The sequence below is a fragment of the Leptosomus discolor genome, chromosome 2 (assembly GCF_034619465.1).
Source record: "Leptosomus discolor isolate bLepDis1 chromosome 2, bLepDis1.hap2, whole genome shotgun sequence".
NCBI classification, from domain to species: domain Eukaryota; kingdom Metazoa; phylum Chordata; class Aves; order Leptosomiformes; family Leptosomidae; genus Leptosomus; species Leptosomus discolor.
This window is the reverse complement of record NC_141392.1, coordinates 53158562-53176501: the sequence shown is the minus strand read 5'-3', so window position 1 is coordinate 53176501 and position 17940 is coordinate 53158562. Positions and strand designations below refer to the sequence as shown.

Sequence of the window (17940 nt, the reverse complement as noted above, 5' to 3'; positions counted from 1 at the left end):
ATAGGGCAGAGAATTTATCTGTATGTGTTCAGCGGTAGGAGGCAAAGTAGTTCAACATTTTTTTACGTTTGAAACAGGTGAATCTGTTGTGGGTCTGGAAGTTTAAATAAAGTATATGCATGTAATTCACTGATACCTATTAATGATCTATTTCTTTTATAACACCGATGTGATTTATGAGGTTTTCTACATTCCCAATTAAGAAGAGATAACAGACAGTAAATACTTAATTTTAAATGATTGTTTATCACAACAACCTTTGCTACCAAATAGCACCTTTCAAAGCTAGGAATCTGTTTGTCCTAAGAAAACTAGAAGCTACTGAAGTACTTCAACGATATTGCAGACTCCTGGAAACATTCACTATTGCAGCGAGAATTGGTGTAGTGGCCTATGGTAATCTGCTAGGATGTCAGTTTATATTACCTTCTAAAAATATTAATTTCTGCTTTCCTTTGTGTTTCCCATGGCCTGTTACCTTACTAACAGTATAAGGATCTAAGAAACCAACCATAACTATGCCATAGAGAATTATAATTAACATTTTTAGACTTAAGTTTTCTCCTATACCATGGACTTGACAACAAAGCTAAAAATATGAGCATTTACTATCCTTTTATCCTGTCCATCTATAAAATTCAGCTCCACTCAGATGCTGACCAAGGCTTGCTCATAACCTGATTTTACATTCTTGTGATACAGTTGAAATTAGCAAGGTTATTATAGATAATAACAGGTTATCATAAGGCATCCTATAACAAATGGATGGAACAATGAATGTATGTATGCACGGGTCCTTTAAATAGGTGTCAGTCAGTCAAATTCAAAACTGATGCCTATCAGTTTTCTCCCAAATATCTCTCTCATTCCTTGTCCTTACAAAAATTCCCTCCCTGGCATGAAAAGATCTAGGGGGAAAAAAAAAAAAGTAGATGGAGAGGTTGAAGAAAACGGAAAGCGATTTTACAACCTTTATCCCCTTTGGATTAGCTAACCCTCCCCACTGAACACCCTTGCTGTTACACAAGGTAAGAACTGACCTTTAATTTGCCAATTAATGCAGTTATGACTTTTAAAAAAATGTTTTTATTTATATATTTTATTTATATAGAAGCAGCCAAAACCATGTTCAAATCATGACCATACAGTGCCCACTGTAAGTGAAGAGCAGGCTCGTGACTATCTAAAGAACCTGAAGGTGTACAAGTCCATGGGACCTGATGAGATTCATCCACAGGTCCTGAGAGAACTAGCAGACCAAGTTGCTAGGCCACTTTCTATCACATTTGAGAAGTCATGGCAGGCTGGTGAAGCACCCACTGAATGGAAAAGGGAAAACATCACCCCCATATTCAAAAAGGGAAAAAAGGAAGACACAGGCAACTACAGGCTGGTCAGTCTCACCTCTGTGCCTGGCAAGATCATGGACCAGATCCTCTTGAAGGCTCTGCTTTGGCACACTGAAAATGTGGAGGTGACTGTCGGCAACCAATATGGCTTCACCAAAGGAAAACCCTGCCTGACAAATCTGGTGGCCTTTTATAATGGAGTACAGAATCAATTGACAAGGGAAAAGCAACTGATGTCATCTCTCTGGACTTGTGCAAAGCCTTTGACACTGTCCCACATGACATCTTGGTCTCCAAATCAGAAAGATACGGATCTGATGGATGGACCACTTGGTGGATAAGAAATTGGCTGGAAGGTCACACTCAAAGAGTTGCAATCAATGGCTCAACGTCTGAGTGGAGACCAGTGACAAGCAGTGTTCCTCAAGGGTCAGTATTGGGACCAGCGCTATTTAACATCTTTGTCAGCAACACAGACAGTGGCATCGAGTGCACCCTCAGTAAGTTTGCTGATGACACCAAGCTGCGTGGCGAGGTCAACACACTGGAGGGAAGGGAGGCCATCCAGAGGGACCTTGACAGGCTTGAGAGGTGGGCCCAGGCCAACCTCAGGAAGTTTAACACAGCCAAGTGTCAGGTCCTGCACCTGGGTCGAGGCAATCTCAAACACAGATACAGGCTGGGCAATGAGTGGATTGAGAGCAGTCCTGGGGAGGAGGACTTAGGTGTGCTGGTGGAAGATAGGATGAACATGAGCAAACAGTGTGCACTTGCAGCTCAAAATCCAACCGTATCCATGGCTGCATCAAAAGATGTGTGGCCAGCAGGTTGAGGGAGGTGATTCTGTCCTCCTACTCTGCCCTTGCGAGACCTCCCCTGGAATACTGCATCCAGCTCTGGAGCCCCCAACACAAGAAAGACATGGAGCTGTTGGAGCGAGCCCAGAGGAGGGCTACCAAGATGGTCAGAGGGTTGGAACACCTTTCCTACAAGGACAGGCTGAGAGAGTAGGGCTTGTTCAGCCTGGAAAAGAGAAGGCTCTGGGAAGACCTTATAGTGGCCTTCCAGCACCTGAAGGGGGCCTACAAGAAGGCTGGGGAGGGACTTTTTACAAGAGCCTGCAGTGATAGGATGAGGGGTAATGGCTGGAAGCCGGGAGAGGGCAGGTTTAGACTAGATATAAGGAAGTTCTTCACCCTGAGAGTGGTGAGACACTAGAACAGGTTGCCTAAGGAAGCTGTGGATGCTCCATCCCTGGTAGTGTTCAAGGCCAGGCTGGATGGAGCCTTGAGCAACCTGGTCTAGTGGAAGGTGTCCCTGCCATGGCTGGGGGGGGGGGGGGTTGGAACTAGATGATCTTTGAGGTCCTTCCCAACACAAACCATTCTATGAGTCTATGAATACCTTTTCCAGGAAAAATTCTTACATAATTAAAAGTAAGATTTTATAATGTTGTAGCTTATATCAGAAACATGTTGCTCTCTGAGACAGACAAATACCTCAACAAATACTATGCAAATATTGTTTCTAGGATAGCTGTGGTTTATTCCTTAGTAATAATTCATCTAACGTTCAAATGTTTATGACTCTGTAATGACTGCCTTCCTAAAGCTGATTCCTTTTACATCTAATCATATACCCCACTGAATACATTACTCCTATTTGTGGAGTAAAACTTTGCAATAATTACATATATACATTTGAATGTTGTCATCGTTTAGGCCCAGCCGGCAACTAAGCACCATGTGGCTGCTCGCTCACTCCCCCGGTGACACTGGGATGGGGAGGAGAATTGGAAGATAAAGGTAAAAACTCATGGACTGAGATAAGGACAATTTAACAGGACAACACAAGGACAGAAAAAAAATAATAATAACAATAATAGTAATAAAAGAGTATACAAAACGAGTGATGCACAATGCAGTTGCTCGCCACCTGGAACCCGATGCCCAACCTATTCCAGAGCTGCAATCCCTCCTTCCCGCCCCTTGGCTAGCTCCCCCAGTTACATACTGAACATGACATTATATGGTATTGAATATCCCTTTGGGTAGCCCCAGTCAGCTGTCCTGGCTGTGTCCCCTACCCAGCTTCTTGTGAAAATTAACTCTATCCCAGCTAAACACAGGACTGCATTTAAGGTGCACACGGTGTCGTGTTAAGAAAAGAACAGAACTAATGATTTAAGTGTTTTGAATGAAAAACTGAAAAAGGAAATTGAGATTTTTCTACTTATATTAAAATGTGAGTACTTACAAAGCAGAGTAGTAATACTTTGAGGCTAAATCATTGAAATAAAAGCAGTCATGATGTGGTCTGAAAATTCTGAAGTATATCCAAGTAATTGGGATATAAAATAAGTACTAGAGACATGTAAGTCCTTATTCTTTCGTTTTGACCATTCCCGGAAGAGAGTATTTTCTAACCTGTTTTTGAATGCAAGCTCCTCCTTGGTTCCTCAGGCCCCTCAATTGGTTGGTCAGCAAGGAAAACTCGTGCCTGGTCCACAGCATTGAGAATGGTTTGCTCTTTATCCTTCAGTTCACGCCTCAGTGCCTTTTGGGAAGGGAAAGAATGCCATTTGTAACTTGATCTTGTGAACAGCAGGTACTATACCATTTTCTCTCTTCACCTCTCTGACCAGACCTGTCTTGTGAGTGAGTAATAGCCAACATGTCATTCAGACTGCAAGATAAAACGTAAATTTTACAAAACAGAAATTAATTTTTATAGAATTGACTTGAAGAGTTGAACATGTGAAAGATAATGATGGTAGGCTTTAAAAACATGTAACAGAAACTGAAACTACTACATTCAACTTCTAAAGAAAAAAAGTAAAATTAAAGGGTTATTGCTATTAACAGAATTACCAATATATAGTAGATTACTACAACAGATAATTTTTTCTTTTTTGGTAGCTAGAAAAACAGAAAATTGCATCTACTGAAATTTCAGAAGATAATTTTACAACTGCTAAAACTTAGAATATATGTAACCAGAACTTTTATCATGAGAATACATTCTGAACAAACATCCTTCAAATTAGCCAAAAATATTTTGAACCTTATTATGCAGAAACAATCAAGTCTTATATACAAGGAAAAAAAAAAAGTGTTTAAGATGTTTTCCTGCTAATAGAAATTAATTTCAGGATATTTGTTCTCCAGCAATCATGACTTTTTAAAAGGGTTAATTATGACCACCCTTATTTAAAACAAGTGTTCATAAGTAGTCAGCTGTAATGTTTCTTATAAAGCATTTTCTTCCATTCCATTTTTTTAAGTATAAATTTGTCCCACCTAGAAGGAAACTGCTTTGCATGTTTCATTTGTATTACTGTCTACCAGTAGAAACACAAAAGAAGATACTTTAAACATTATTAAAATGCTATGCCTATTTTTTCCTACATATTTTTTAGCTCTAGTTACTAAATCAAGGCTTATTTTGCTCACACAATCTGCTCAGGCCTCATTCCAGCTCAAGAAAAGCAGTCAGTGTTCACAACATTATATAATAAAACAAGTGCTTTCCACTACAGAAAACAGTGAAAAACAGTTACCATGAAAGTCTCACAAATGCTCCCTTATCCTTCTCATCAGTAAGTCTCTTGATGCCACAAACAGAAAGAACACCTTCCTCTTGACTTTAGCTTAGCAGAAGGTAAGCTGCTATTTTTCCCCCCTTCTCCCCTCACTTTATTCATTTATCCTCCTCATCTTCCCAAATCCTTCCATTCCTTCTCACTCTACTTCTGCTCCAAACTAAATAAAAACCACAAAACCCAACAAAAACTAATCACTGAAAAAACATTAACCCCCATTGCATTTAGTAACTTGCATTATACAGTCCTCTCTTCAGTAACCATTAACTATTGTCTTTACACAAAAAACTCTTCAGAACAGTGTTATCTCTACATGGTTTTGTATAGCAATAACAACAATAAGATGACTAAGCCCTATTCTTTGTAGGATTCAGTATATGCTACATTTAACAAGAAACAGGAATTGTGATTTAAAACCCAAGCCCTACTTTGTAAAAAAAAAAAAAAATTTTAAGAATCTGAAGTATTGTAAAAGCAATGTTCCTGAAGAATCCTTTCAAAGCAGCACAGTATGTATTAATATTTTAATTTCACATACCACACATTAGAATAAGACTCTTCAAAATCATCCATATTTTACAAATAATGAAAACATTCTCTATACAGGAATTTGTTTCAGGAAAGAAGGAAAACAGGAAGCCATCATCACTACTGTGCAATTAAGGCTCAAAAATCACCCATTTAAAAAGCTTTTGGTTAGTAGATCCTGTGTGGATGCATCATCAAAATACAATCTTAACTTTCAAATTCAAAGATTTTGTCAGAAAGAGAGCAGTGATTACTTCAATGTGAAGTAGGAATTATTTCTAGAATTACTTTTTTTTTCCCCTCCATGCAATTTCCCAAGTATTTCCAAAGTATACAGGAAAAAGGAGGCTACATCAGACTAAGAAATTTCAGCAGTTAGAAATAATCTAGAGATTAATCTCTTTTGCTGTGTCTCTCCTGTTTACCTTCACATAGTGTGTTCATCAATTTCTCCTGATCACCCTCAATAAAATTTCAATCAAGTTTGACCTAAGAGACCTTGGCTGTAATTCTCTGTCCCCCAACACCAGCCCTGCCACTGAAGCTGTTGAAATTGAGGTTGACAACACAGAGACTTTTAAGACTTTGGCCCACAGAGCTCATCATCTTTAAGTCATTCATGGCATTCCTTATTAATGTATCTTGACAAAGAAATCTTTTAGTATGAAAGAAATCTTGCACATGAAATAATAATAATGAAAACATTTAGTAGTGAAGAAGAGTATCTTGAGCACACCACAGACTTCTTGCATTATGGTTCATACATTTTTTTCTTATGCCACAGATGCAAAAACATTTTTTTGGAACAGCCACTTCGACTTGCTTAACTATTCCTTGTTTCTTAGCAATACTCGATGTATTTCCCTGTCTCCCTCTTTCTGCCAGTAAACTACAACAGCAGTGAGAGTATATGATGCAAGAATAACCAAATATAATACCTTCTTGTCCTTCCAGACAAACACCTCTGCAACAGAACAAAAACGAAACCCACTTATAAATCTGTTCTCAAGCTCAAATATCTGTCTTGAGTGGACTGAAGAAAGATTTCATTGGAAAAATCACATCTACAAGAACACTACAGAGTAAAAGTCATAAAAACCTCAGCAAGGAACATAAAAGCTGCAATAATTAATTTGATTATTGTATTAAAGACTTTTATATAATAAGAAGTGCAATCATTTATTTTGGTGTTTTATTTAGTTTTGCAAAAGATACCTCCGCGACGGCTACTCAGAATGAATGCACCTCTTTCAGTAGAGAAGTATATTACTGTGTCACTTCATTCCCCCTTGTTATTAAGGAGTAAAAGAGTTAAAGCATTCGTACAGCTTTGAGCATAACGCAGGTTTTTGCAGAGGGAGAATTCTTTCCCTGGAGCTAGCTATAGTTTACAGGGAGAAAATTAGGAGAAAATTAATACTACTGTTTTGGTATATGTTAAAAAAAGAGTAAGTGAAGGTATGGCAAAAGACTGAAGAGAGGCATCTCAAAACTTGTCACTGAAACTGTCCACCAATAATGTAAACACATGGATGCAAGTATTTCTTTACTCCTCTGTTGGGTATGCAGATGTGAACACAAAATGAAAACGTGAACGCTGAGCACAGATAGCACAATTATTTTTTCCTCACATGATGCTCCTTCATATTTATAAAAGTACAATGATATTTTAAAGCTATATTGGACATACAAAAACAGGCTGTATGCAACTTTGGCAGTAATTCATACCACAGTTCTAAATTCTACAGTTACTGTATACTTCAGGTAATGGCTTGAAACACAAGCTTCACTTCCCTCAGTAATCTGACAGGTGACAGACTACCAAATCCAATGTCTACAGTTCCAACAGTTTTATTGCATTTACAAATTCATTCTTATTTCCTGCATAAACCAGGACACGAACTTCTAAAGATTTCTGGAGAAACCAACACTAATTTTAGACATTCTTATAAAAGGAGGGGGTGGAATGGAAACCTAAAATCTGGTGTGTTGATGCATTGTCAACACAGTTTTCAGAGCTGACTTTAAATAATACCAGACAAGAATAATTAAAAAATCCTCCTTTGAGACGTGAAAGAATTCTTCCACTGGTAGGTGGACAGGGGCTCACCAAACTACACTCTTGAAATGTTTTATGCAGCATCACGCAAAGCAACAACTATGAATAGCATCACAGCATTCCTTTTGCAGGTAGGAGGGACATCCCTCAAGTTACTTGACTTGGTCAGAGGACTCTGCTAACACAATGGTCTCAGGGAAGAGAACAAAGAAATGTTAGCTCCCTGATTTACAGCCATTAGCCAATGATTAACTCTCCATTTTGATTTGTTCCTCTTTCAATGACTGTGAAACATATGTTTTTTCCCATTATAGCTTTAGAAATTATATACCATTTATTCTGTTATATCAAGATAATGTAACCCATTTGCCCTCTCTTCATTACAGATGTTTATGATTTCTAATATAAAAACTAACTCTTCTTACAAGCTGACATTTTTTAACTTATTGTACGAATTTACAGACAAGAAATTTGCCTAAATGCCTTCCAAAATTTCTGTTGGGAATGCTTTGTAGCTGAAGCTTTTTCCACTATTGAAAAACTAGAAAGCTAGAAAAACTTTCGTTATTCATGAATTTTTACACTGTTTAGTAAGCACCTATTTCCTTCAATTGCATCTTAAAATTATTTTTGAAGCACAGTAGGTGGGCTTTCAAAATTATGCAGTGACTCTTTTTTTTCTCTTTTGAATTGCACAGGCTTGTATAGAATAATTCAAGGAGCAGATTGGCTTAATAGTGCCAACAGATGAAGGCAAAGCTAATTTCAAAGAAAACACATGGGATGTTTCTTAAAACAGAAGACATTTAAATCAGGTCTCATCATGTACCCTTTCAAAGAAGTAAAGATACACATTATTGTAACTCATATCAGTTTATCACATTGTAGCTTTACGTGCCAATCAGCAGCTCCTGTAGTATTTAATTACTTAGTCATCTTTATTCTGCACCCGGTGCTTGAAAATCTCCCGTTACTTTTATACACTAAAATGAAATGGAAAAAGTCACCCATGGCATATAATAGGACGGGGAGAATAAGTAGGATGATTGAGAAAACTTGAGGAATGGAAAAAGGAAGTGTTTATAAAGATCACATAGAGATCACAATTGTGACCGAGTCTCTGCCAGCTGTCTGCATCGCTAAAGAAGTAACTACAAAGAAAATAAGTGTAGCTTGTTTAAAAGGTGCTCCTTCGTGACAGATACTATTTAATATAACACGCATACATAAAGCTTCAAAAGTAGATGTTTTGGTCTCTGGACATATCTCTATGTGAAAGTTAGTTTTATAACATATCTACCCCAGCTGATACAGAATAAACTCAAATAAAAAGCATTATATGGTGCATCTCAATATGCATTTACCTTTTTTTTTTTTTTTACTTCACACTTAATCAATGTGGCAAGAGAAATAATGAAGGAGAAAAATGGTGCCTAACATACAACCATTAATACCTGGAGATACACAGACACACATGCAGCACATGGGACTTCAGAGATGAGAGCCAATTCTACATGTTCTGATAATCAGTGACAAACAGTGACCAACACCAGAATAAGTAAAGCAAGGCAAAGATCAGAGTGACGGGGAGAATGGAAGAAAAAAAAAATAAAAAAAAAGAGGAAGCTGTTTGCCTCCATAATAAATATATATTCATGTTCATTTTTAAAAAAAATAGAAGAATCTAAACAGAAGTTTAAGTTTTGGAGGTTTACTCTACATCACTTACAAAAGACTTCTCAAAAAGGACCAAAAACAAGTCAGTTGCGAAGGGTGCATTTTTCTTGTGTGTCAGTTTACCATTTACCACTTGCTGCCTCTATTGCTGTAGTGGCAATACAGATTGTCCAAATAGGGCGGCAACTACTAGGGTTCAATGTGGGAACAGAGCTGGAAGTCACATCCACAGCAAACTCCTTTTTTGCCTGCATGCACAGGGAAACTAAATTGACAGGAATATAAGAGCATAGATGCAGGCAAAAGAGAGAATTAAGATTATGCATACCAGTGATCTTTTATCAGAGGCTAATAAATGTTAGCTTACTCAAGACTTTCCCTTTGATTTATCAAAAAAAAAAAAAAGACGCTTCAGGCCAAAAATAGGGATATTTCTTCACTGAGGCTATTTGCCTCTCGATAATTTCCTTTTCCACTCCGGTCTATGGATGAGTGCATGTGTTCATGGCTATTCACCAAAAATATCACCCACTTCTGTATATGCATTAATAGATAGGGCATTACATGAAATAAGCATCTATAATTCTTAAACAAAGTGCTCTACAATAGTACAGATGAAGAGCTAGAGGATGGGAAGTATGCTTTATCATCTACTGATCAGGCTTACAGACATGAAATATGAAGCTGTTACTAATATTTTAAAAAATAATAAACTGATGATCTCAAACTGATGCCTTAAGAAAGTGTAACTGATTTCCTTCTGAACTTGTTAAAGTAGTTAAATAGTAAGGCTATTTTCTTCATTTTCTTCTAACAACATTTTAAAATCAGAAAAAGAAGTTTTGAAGCCTGTTTGGAAAGTTTTCACTTATAATAACCTTGCAGAGACTTTGAAAGAACTCCTTCGTGCAATAGAAAAGAATCCAGTATTACATCATAATAGCAGAGGTAAGCTTAATTTTCACAGAGGCTGCATCAAAGAGACATTAAAAACCTAACTTGAAATAAAGAGTACAAGGCTACACTTTCTCTTAAAAATCAAAATAAAAACTGGTTTTCATGCAGTTAAGGATTTGCCAAGAAAGATCCTCTCTACTCTTTTCTGAAGGAAGAACTGCTGCAAGACCTGCAATCCCTAGAGATGCTACAGGATTTAAATTCATCTAGGGGTGAAGGGAGACACTGCTTAATTGAGCAAAGGTTACAAAATTGAGGCATAATGATGTTCATTAACATGTCTTCCAGCACCAGTAATCTTATGTAACTGGATTCCGTATTTTCTAGCCCACTGAAATGACACTTCATTATTTGTGTTTCTAGGTCAATGATAAACAAGCCTTGGTTGCTCTGAGAAGTCTGGAAGAGCATAGTCTTAGGCATGGAAACCATGGAATGCTTGCAGCTATTGTTTGTTTTGGGTTTTTTAATATGATTTAGAACCAACTACGTTGGGCAAAAAAACACACTGTGCATCCCTGAACTGTTGCCAAAGACATTACCTGCAAAACAGTTTTTCTAAAAATATATGATTATTGTTCTTTACACAAAAGTAATCTGAAAGGACAGAGATCTCAGTATATTAACACAAAGTCCCCACTGAATGAACTAGTGAAATCCTCAGAATTATAGCCATTTTCTGGATTTCTCCAAAAAGGTTAGTGGAAGCCTGTTCTGATGGGTTTGCTATACACTTAGCACATATCTACTGAACTTGCTCTGTTAGGTCTTTTTCTTTTCTTCAAGAAAGCCATTTTTCGAATATTCAACTCTTGCTTTGCATTTCGCTGTACCAAGAGAGGGGTCTCCTCTCTATGGCTAAGCTTTCTCTCCTATCCATGACAATATTGACCAGGACTGTTAAAGGGAAGCAATATGGGTTCTATTTGGTTTTATGTGCTGTTTTTAATGGAAAAAAAAAAAAGTATCCTATAAACAAAATAGAACAAAATCTGCTAGAATACAATACTTATTTTGCTTATCCAGCCATAACTGAGCATATTTTGCTCTAAAGCCATGGTAATATGACAGCTAAAAAAGGGCATGAGAACCATTAAATTTGATGGCCTGAATAAAACTACACAAAAGGAGTAGATTAAAACAGGCTTGTTTTACCTTCCTATGCACAGGAAAAGAAGTAACGTTTTTAACAGTGCTTTTAGAATAAAATCTCTGTTTAACATTCCTAATTAGGATTTAATATAAGAATTCATACGGGTTGCACCCCAGAGACAGCAAAAATACCTGAGTCAGAGTGCAGTGAGAGAAAGAAGCCTCTTGAAGCTTTCCACTCTTTAGGTGATTGAAAAAAAGTAGTTACTTTTACACAACAGCAGCAATCATCCTGCTAGCAGTGGAACCAATTTTCAGATGCCAAACTGCTTGTAAGTACACATTCACTTTTATATCAGAGGACTACAATGTGCTTTTGATGAAGGGAAATTAATCCCACCAACCTTTACCATGGAAACATGACAACCAGCCTGTATCGATAACCTTGAAAGACTAGACTTATTTTTTTCTTGTTCTTTTTTTTTTAAACATACTCTGAAAGTCATGAGTAGGTTTGCAGGGCAGAAAGAGAAATTAACATGGAATTTCTGGTTTGTTTTTTTCCTGGAGAAGAAGATTACAGAGTTCATACTAAAAGAATTAACCGGCAAGTTGTGATGTTAAAGCACATGCTTGTGTTTAGCAACTACAGTTGATCAAACCCTCCATTTTAGATCACATCCAAATAACAGCACTTCAAAAGTGAAATAGTCTTGAACACTAGGCCAAGGTTCAAAACAAACTCGAGAAGAAATGCCATCTCCATATTATCTACGCAGCCCACAGAAATATTTTCAGGTTTGTTTTTTTTTTAAGACACAAACACACTTATCCACAACTGTAAAATAGTTCACTGTGCCCCAATGAATTATAAAACAGTACTATGCTTAGTGAAACCACTTTGAGTCCTACAGTTTCCACCCTGCAAACACATTTGAGCCCTGACAGGCAACAAGCACTCTGTATCACTGATGAAAGATCAGGCTATGTAGTACTGACGTGCTCCTTACTTCAGGAAAGGCACACCTAAGCACCAACCCATAGATAAGGAAAACCAAACAGCAATTTGAAACTTCCCATCTTATTCTTGACTTCACTACTGGTTTTAGAAATGCTGCCGATGAGATATATTCCCATCAGAACCCAACAACTTAAAAACGAACAGTTTAACATATGATGAGTTTCCAGTCACTCCTTTTGGGCATTCAGGTACTGCTTTGTCATTGACTAATACGAGCAAACTAAAAAGATGACAGGTTGTGTGTGATGTAGCAATCACTTCACAATTATTTTGTAATTCATGGGGTTTTATACTTAGCTGAAAAGATAAAACCAGCTCCAGAGCAGAATCAATTTATACCACCTCTTCTGTCTCAATCACTTGAGCAGGACATGGAGTCTACTTTAATAAGGGCTTCTCCTTTACAAGTGACTAGATGGTAAAAGTGATCTTAAAATGTGACATGAGATACAAAGGCTTTTAAAAGTTCAACCTTCTAATAACTACTAGACTGTTAACATTATTGTGTGAACTAGAAACTCCGGACTATACTTAAAAAAAACCCACCCCAAAACATGACACAAAGCCAACCAAATGGAAACAGTACACGCAGGAAACCCCAATAGTCTCCTCACCCCTCCATCTTCAAAGCAGCCTCTTCTTTGGCTTCCAATTTGTTGGCTTCCGTTGCCACCCCAAACTTTTTTTTTATATAAAAATACAAGACTAGCAACCTTGTACTACCTGTGAACTGCACTGAGTATTTTTTAATTACAATGTTGTTTCAAAGGAAAAAAAAGGTTCATCAACCATGATGCTTTAGATATGTATGACAAAAGAAATAATGAGAGACTTCATGCCATTTTATTTTAAATACGTGAAATATATCTATCATTCCTACTGGTACAAAGGATTAGTTTAATGTTGAATATTGGTAGCACATACAAACTGAAGGCATCTTCCTATACAGAATGAAACAAAAGTGATTTGATGGTATCTGTGGAATTAGCATGAAAATGAATTGGAGTAATTTTAAAGAGAATTCTCCATTATTCTCTAAATATATGGAATTAGAATAAACTCCACCATCTGTGCAATTCTGGAAAAAACACATTATGGATTTTCATGAAGAACTCAGCTTCAAGTTCTTGAAGACACAGTATCTGAGGATTCCACAATCCAACAGAAGAATCATGGACATTTTTATACATCTCTGATTGACAGAATGTGGGAAGAGAAGTAAGACTCTCTACTTGCTCTTTTTTGTTCTGCCTGTCCCTCTGCTACTGGCTCCTGTCAGAAACAGGACAAGAGCTTATATGAAACTTAGGGACAAACCAGAACTTTTATTCTAACATGTACAAGAACTGGCGTCCAGACAAAGTGTACTGACACTAAGAAATCAGCAAAGATGCAATACCATTTTAAATTGTCTGCCAAAAATCCTCCAAACAACCCCATAAGAAAACATCACTGTATGATGTCAAATAAAGCATTGCGCTGAGTCTATTTCAAATGCATTTAAAGAGATTATACTCTCTAAAAATCAACCTTCAAGACAAGGCAATATATCATCAAAATAAGGATCCTTCCATTTCAGATGAAACTGTTTAATAGAGCTATCTACAGAACAGAAGTTACATTTCTTCTGCAGTCTTCATCAAAGTTTTATCTCCTTTGAAGAAGCAAAGGAAATTTGTGTCCTCAATGCTAACTTTAATTAGCTTCAAACTGTGAAACTGTGCAGTGCATAGCATATAACAGTAGAGCTTTGGACACGTTGTACAACTCAGTTACATAAAACCCCAACAAATGAGGTTATGGTGGAAACACTGTCAGAGTGTCAGATTCGTGTTTTTCTTTTATGGGTAGCAACTGGTATAACTTCTGCTTTTTATACAAGAAAATACTCACAGGGAAAGGTGGGGGAGGGATAAAGAACAAGAAAAGCATTATTTTTTTATACATCCTAAACAAGCAATGCCTCCAGCCTGACACGAGACACATAAAACATCTGCTGCATATTAAATAGCTTATTACTTAATTTAGTAAGAGCACGCAAATAATCTTTTAGCACTAGTAACCTCATGTATCTGCAGTGCCTTGCACTTGTTCTCTGCACCATGAAATAGTAACCATCTACCTCTTCAACATGAGAGAGAAATTCCTCTTTCTTTGCTTGCCAGCAACAGACAGGCTTGGGTTTGTTTAGCCTGTATTATTACTGAGCACTGATGAACTGACAGCATCAACAGGCCATAAGATTCTTGCTTCAAACTGAGATGATAATACCGTTAACAAGTTGGGTGCTACACTGTTGTTAAAAGCGGTTAAACTCAGGTCACCTTTTGCTCATTTTGGGTGATTAAAACTTCCTCTGCACTTCTTCAAACATCAACAGGAAGTCTGTGTTTGGCCTCATAAGCTACTTCACTATTAAATGGTATCTACCATATTACTGCGGAGGTCTTGAGAAAGAGTTTTAGTAATTGCAGTTCAAACTCCAGACCTCAAGAGCAACGTTATGGTACTCAGCACTACGAATATTCGTTCAACAGATGAAGATAGGATGCAGTTTCTGAGCATGCCCATGTCTCACATACAAGAAAGGTTTCTGTAACATCAGCCTCCTTAGTGCAAGTGTCCGTCGTGGTCCTCACTGATGAATTGCTCTCATCAAAAAAATGGGTTGTACTACATAGCATCACCTATGAATTATAAATAATTAGAAAAGTGAGATCACTGCAAAAAGTCTCACAGGAGCATCTCCTGTCCAACAGTTGCGTAACAGGAGGAGTATTCCCCTCTGTAGGAGGAAGCACAGGCATCAGAGCCCAGCTGAATGCCAAAGCAGCAAAATGCTAGAGAGCAGTTGCAATTTGAGACTATATCTAGTGCTCCTGTCCTGGTTATTGGGTTCAGTTGTGTATGTATGCATGTATGCACACACGACAGAGGACCGCTACTGGAAATCCTTTCAGAAGCAGAAATCCTGTCAAAGCTAATTACTCCTCTTTCTTAGAAACAGTCACTTTGGTTTCTCTTAAGAAACAAGTGGTCTAGACAGACAACTGAATAATTACTGTACAGTCAACGATCCGTCCTCTACTGATGGATACTTCCTATGCAGCAGAATACCAGAGTCGGGGGCACAGGCAGCAAAAGAGCTCACTACACTGGGTCAGAACAAAAGTCCTGTGTCACTGGGACCAAGCTGCAAAAGTCATGTCAAGCAAAAGATCCTCAGAGTAGGGGAAAAAAAAAGAGACACAAAATTATCACCCAAAGCTCAATGCAGAAAGTTTTCCCCTGTCAAACTACAATTCCTTACGCTTGAACCATGATCTATCTCATGGTTTGTGTTACATGCTTCCCCCTCCCTAATTCCCTAACTATTTCTCTCTTGGTTATTTTACACCACCAAGGTCTACCTCTTCCTGTCTTGTCTCTTTTTGCTCTCCACTTTTCCACTATGGCTCCCCATGTTTCAAACTATATAAACTGACAGAGCCTTTGTAAAGCTTATACACATAGCTGGCTACTGTCATATGACAGATTATACTGCATCTCTGGTTTTGGTCACTTCTCCAAAATTTCCTGCCTCTCAATCATGTGTTAATATTTCTAACATCTGCACGGTAGGGAAAAATTACTGTAAAAAAACCAGCAGTGTTTGAGATGAGGAATACCCTACTCCAAACAATTCCCCAGGAGTATTTGGAAGAGTAATTAAGAAGGAATAACTTAGAGGTAACAAGACATTTTTCCTCTGGTTAGTCACCTCCTTCAGCTGGTTGTATTTGCCATGAGAAGTTACAGGAACACGAAAAAGCAGAACTTGACACCTGGACACCTGAGCCATGTCCATACAAGGCAATGGCACTAAAAAAAAACAAACAACAAAAAACCCCCAAAACCCCCCCAAAAAACCCACCCCAAAACAAAACAAAAACAACAAATGAAAAAAGGCAAAGAGAAAACCAAGCCCCAACCGTAATTTGTCACATATTCTATAGCACAACAGCAATGCTGCAGGTATCACAACATAGTTGTGGTATATTTGGCAGGGGTGTGTGGGTTTTTTTTTAAGTAGCAGAGGACTTTTCCTCATCATAAATCACACTCAAAACAAATAACAAACAGAACTGCAGCTGGGATTTTTAGCCTCTTGTCAAACAGGGAACATCCAAACTTGTCACAACGTACAATAGTCTGTATCACTTTATTAGTTCGACTTCTGCTCCACAAACTAAACCTGTCCAACACAAGGGCCTTACAAGGTCTTTGTATTTTCAGATAGCTAATATTATGGCTGCTTTCAGTCAACCCTTCCAATAACAAACTAGGATTAAGACATTGCTGGGCATTCAGTATACATATATTAACAAAAAACACTGGGTAAATTCTCAATGTTTTACAAATTGTGTTAAATCATCCAATTACAAGTTTGTACCCTCCTATTATACAACTGAGTTTGTTATTTTATTTTACCTTAATCTGCATTTTCGGTAGGAAAAAAAAAATTAAAATAATCCAGGAAAAGTCCTTAAAAATATTCATGGACGCTAAAGACAAATCTTTGCCTTATTTTCCCCATCGTAAGTTCTTACAATTGCTGCTTGCATAAACCATATTCCTTGATTAAGAAAAATTCTGTAAGAATGATTAATTGTTAAGTTGGAAAACAAAAAAAAAGGCCCTACTGAACCTTATTGCAAATGTTGTCATCAACGATTTTTTTTTTTGGAGGACTATAAAGTGGTTTTCTATTTACGAGAAAGAAGTCATTTAATATAACTGACACCAATTTGGGGTCAGTGAGTGAAAGAGACTAGTATTTCCATGAAGCAAGGCATATTAAAGTTAACTTTGCTTCACAAATACTTTCCCACAGAAGGCGAACACATTGGACAGATCGCAAGATTTATTACCTATGTTCACCCACTTCATTTCCGTTCTTTTGTTTCTCCAGTATTAAAAGCTTTTTTTTTTTTTTAATTTATTTTAATCTCTTCAGGCAAAGAATTTGAGTAATTTACATGTAGTAAACCCAGGTCTATTAAACAGGATTTCTTTTTCTTTAGAAACTAAGAATTTGAAACCACAAGCAAGTTCTCATTAAGAAACTAAGAATTGCATAAAATCAAATTGCTATTTTCAGTCCTCAATACTTCGAATCAAGCTGTATGCCATGGCAAAGTTACCCAGTAAAGGTATGGAGAGAAATAGAAACAGTAAGCAGAATGCTGAAGGTACAAACAATAACACTGAGAACCAAGATGGGGAATGTCTTAATACCAAAAACTAGAATCTGTTTTAGTGACTGCATGCCATTAGGAGTAACAAAGAATATTCTGACATATCTATAACAGTATTTCCCAGGAATGTAAATATTAACTTAAAAACTCTTAAAAAAAGTGAAAACGTGCAAATTCAATGCAGCAAGACAGCTATTCATCGGTGCCTTTCCTCAGAAACCCTTAAGGAAAAGTGTACACAATACATACAGATTTTAAAAACAGTAAAGGAATTTTACTTCATGTATATTGTATTTACTACATAATACAATATTTTAGCTTCAGTGCTTCTAACTCCGGAAACAAGTCATTGCTTTCTTAGAAATCTCTTCACATTCACACACATTATCTTAGTACCCAAACACTTTCTAGGATAGCAT

General features: G+C 37.2%; 1 protein-coding gene across 1 annotated transcript in view; it reads right to left on the bottom strand.

Moving 5' to 3' along the window:
* UTRN (utrophin) overlaps positions 1-17940 on the bottom strand; it is a 397724-nt gene that overhangs the window by 92806 nt on the left and 286978 nt on the right. Inside the window, exon 54 of the mRNA XM_086461077.1 lies at positions 3776-3905. Within this exon, the coding sequence (XP_086317203.1) occupies positions 3776-3905 (130 nt within the window). The remainder of the gene's footprint in view (positions 1-3775; positions 3906-17940) is intronic.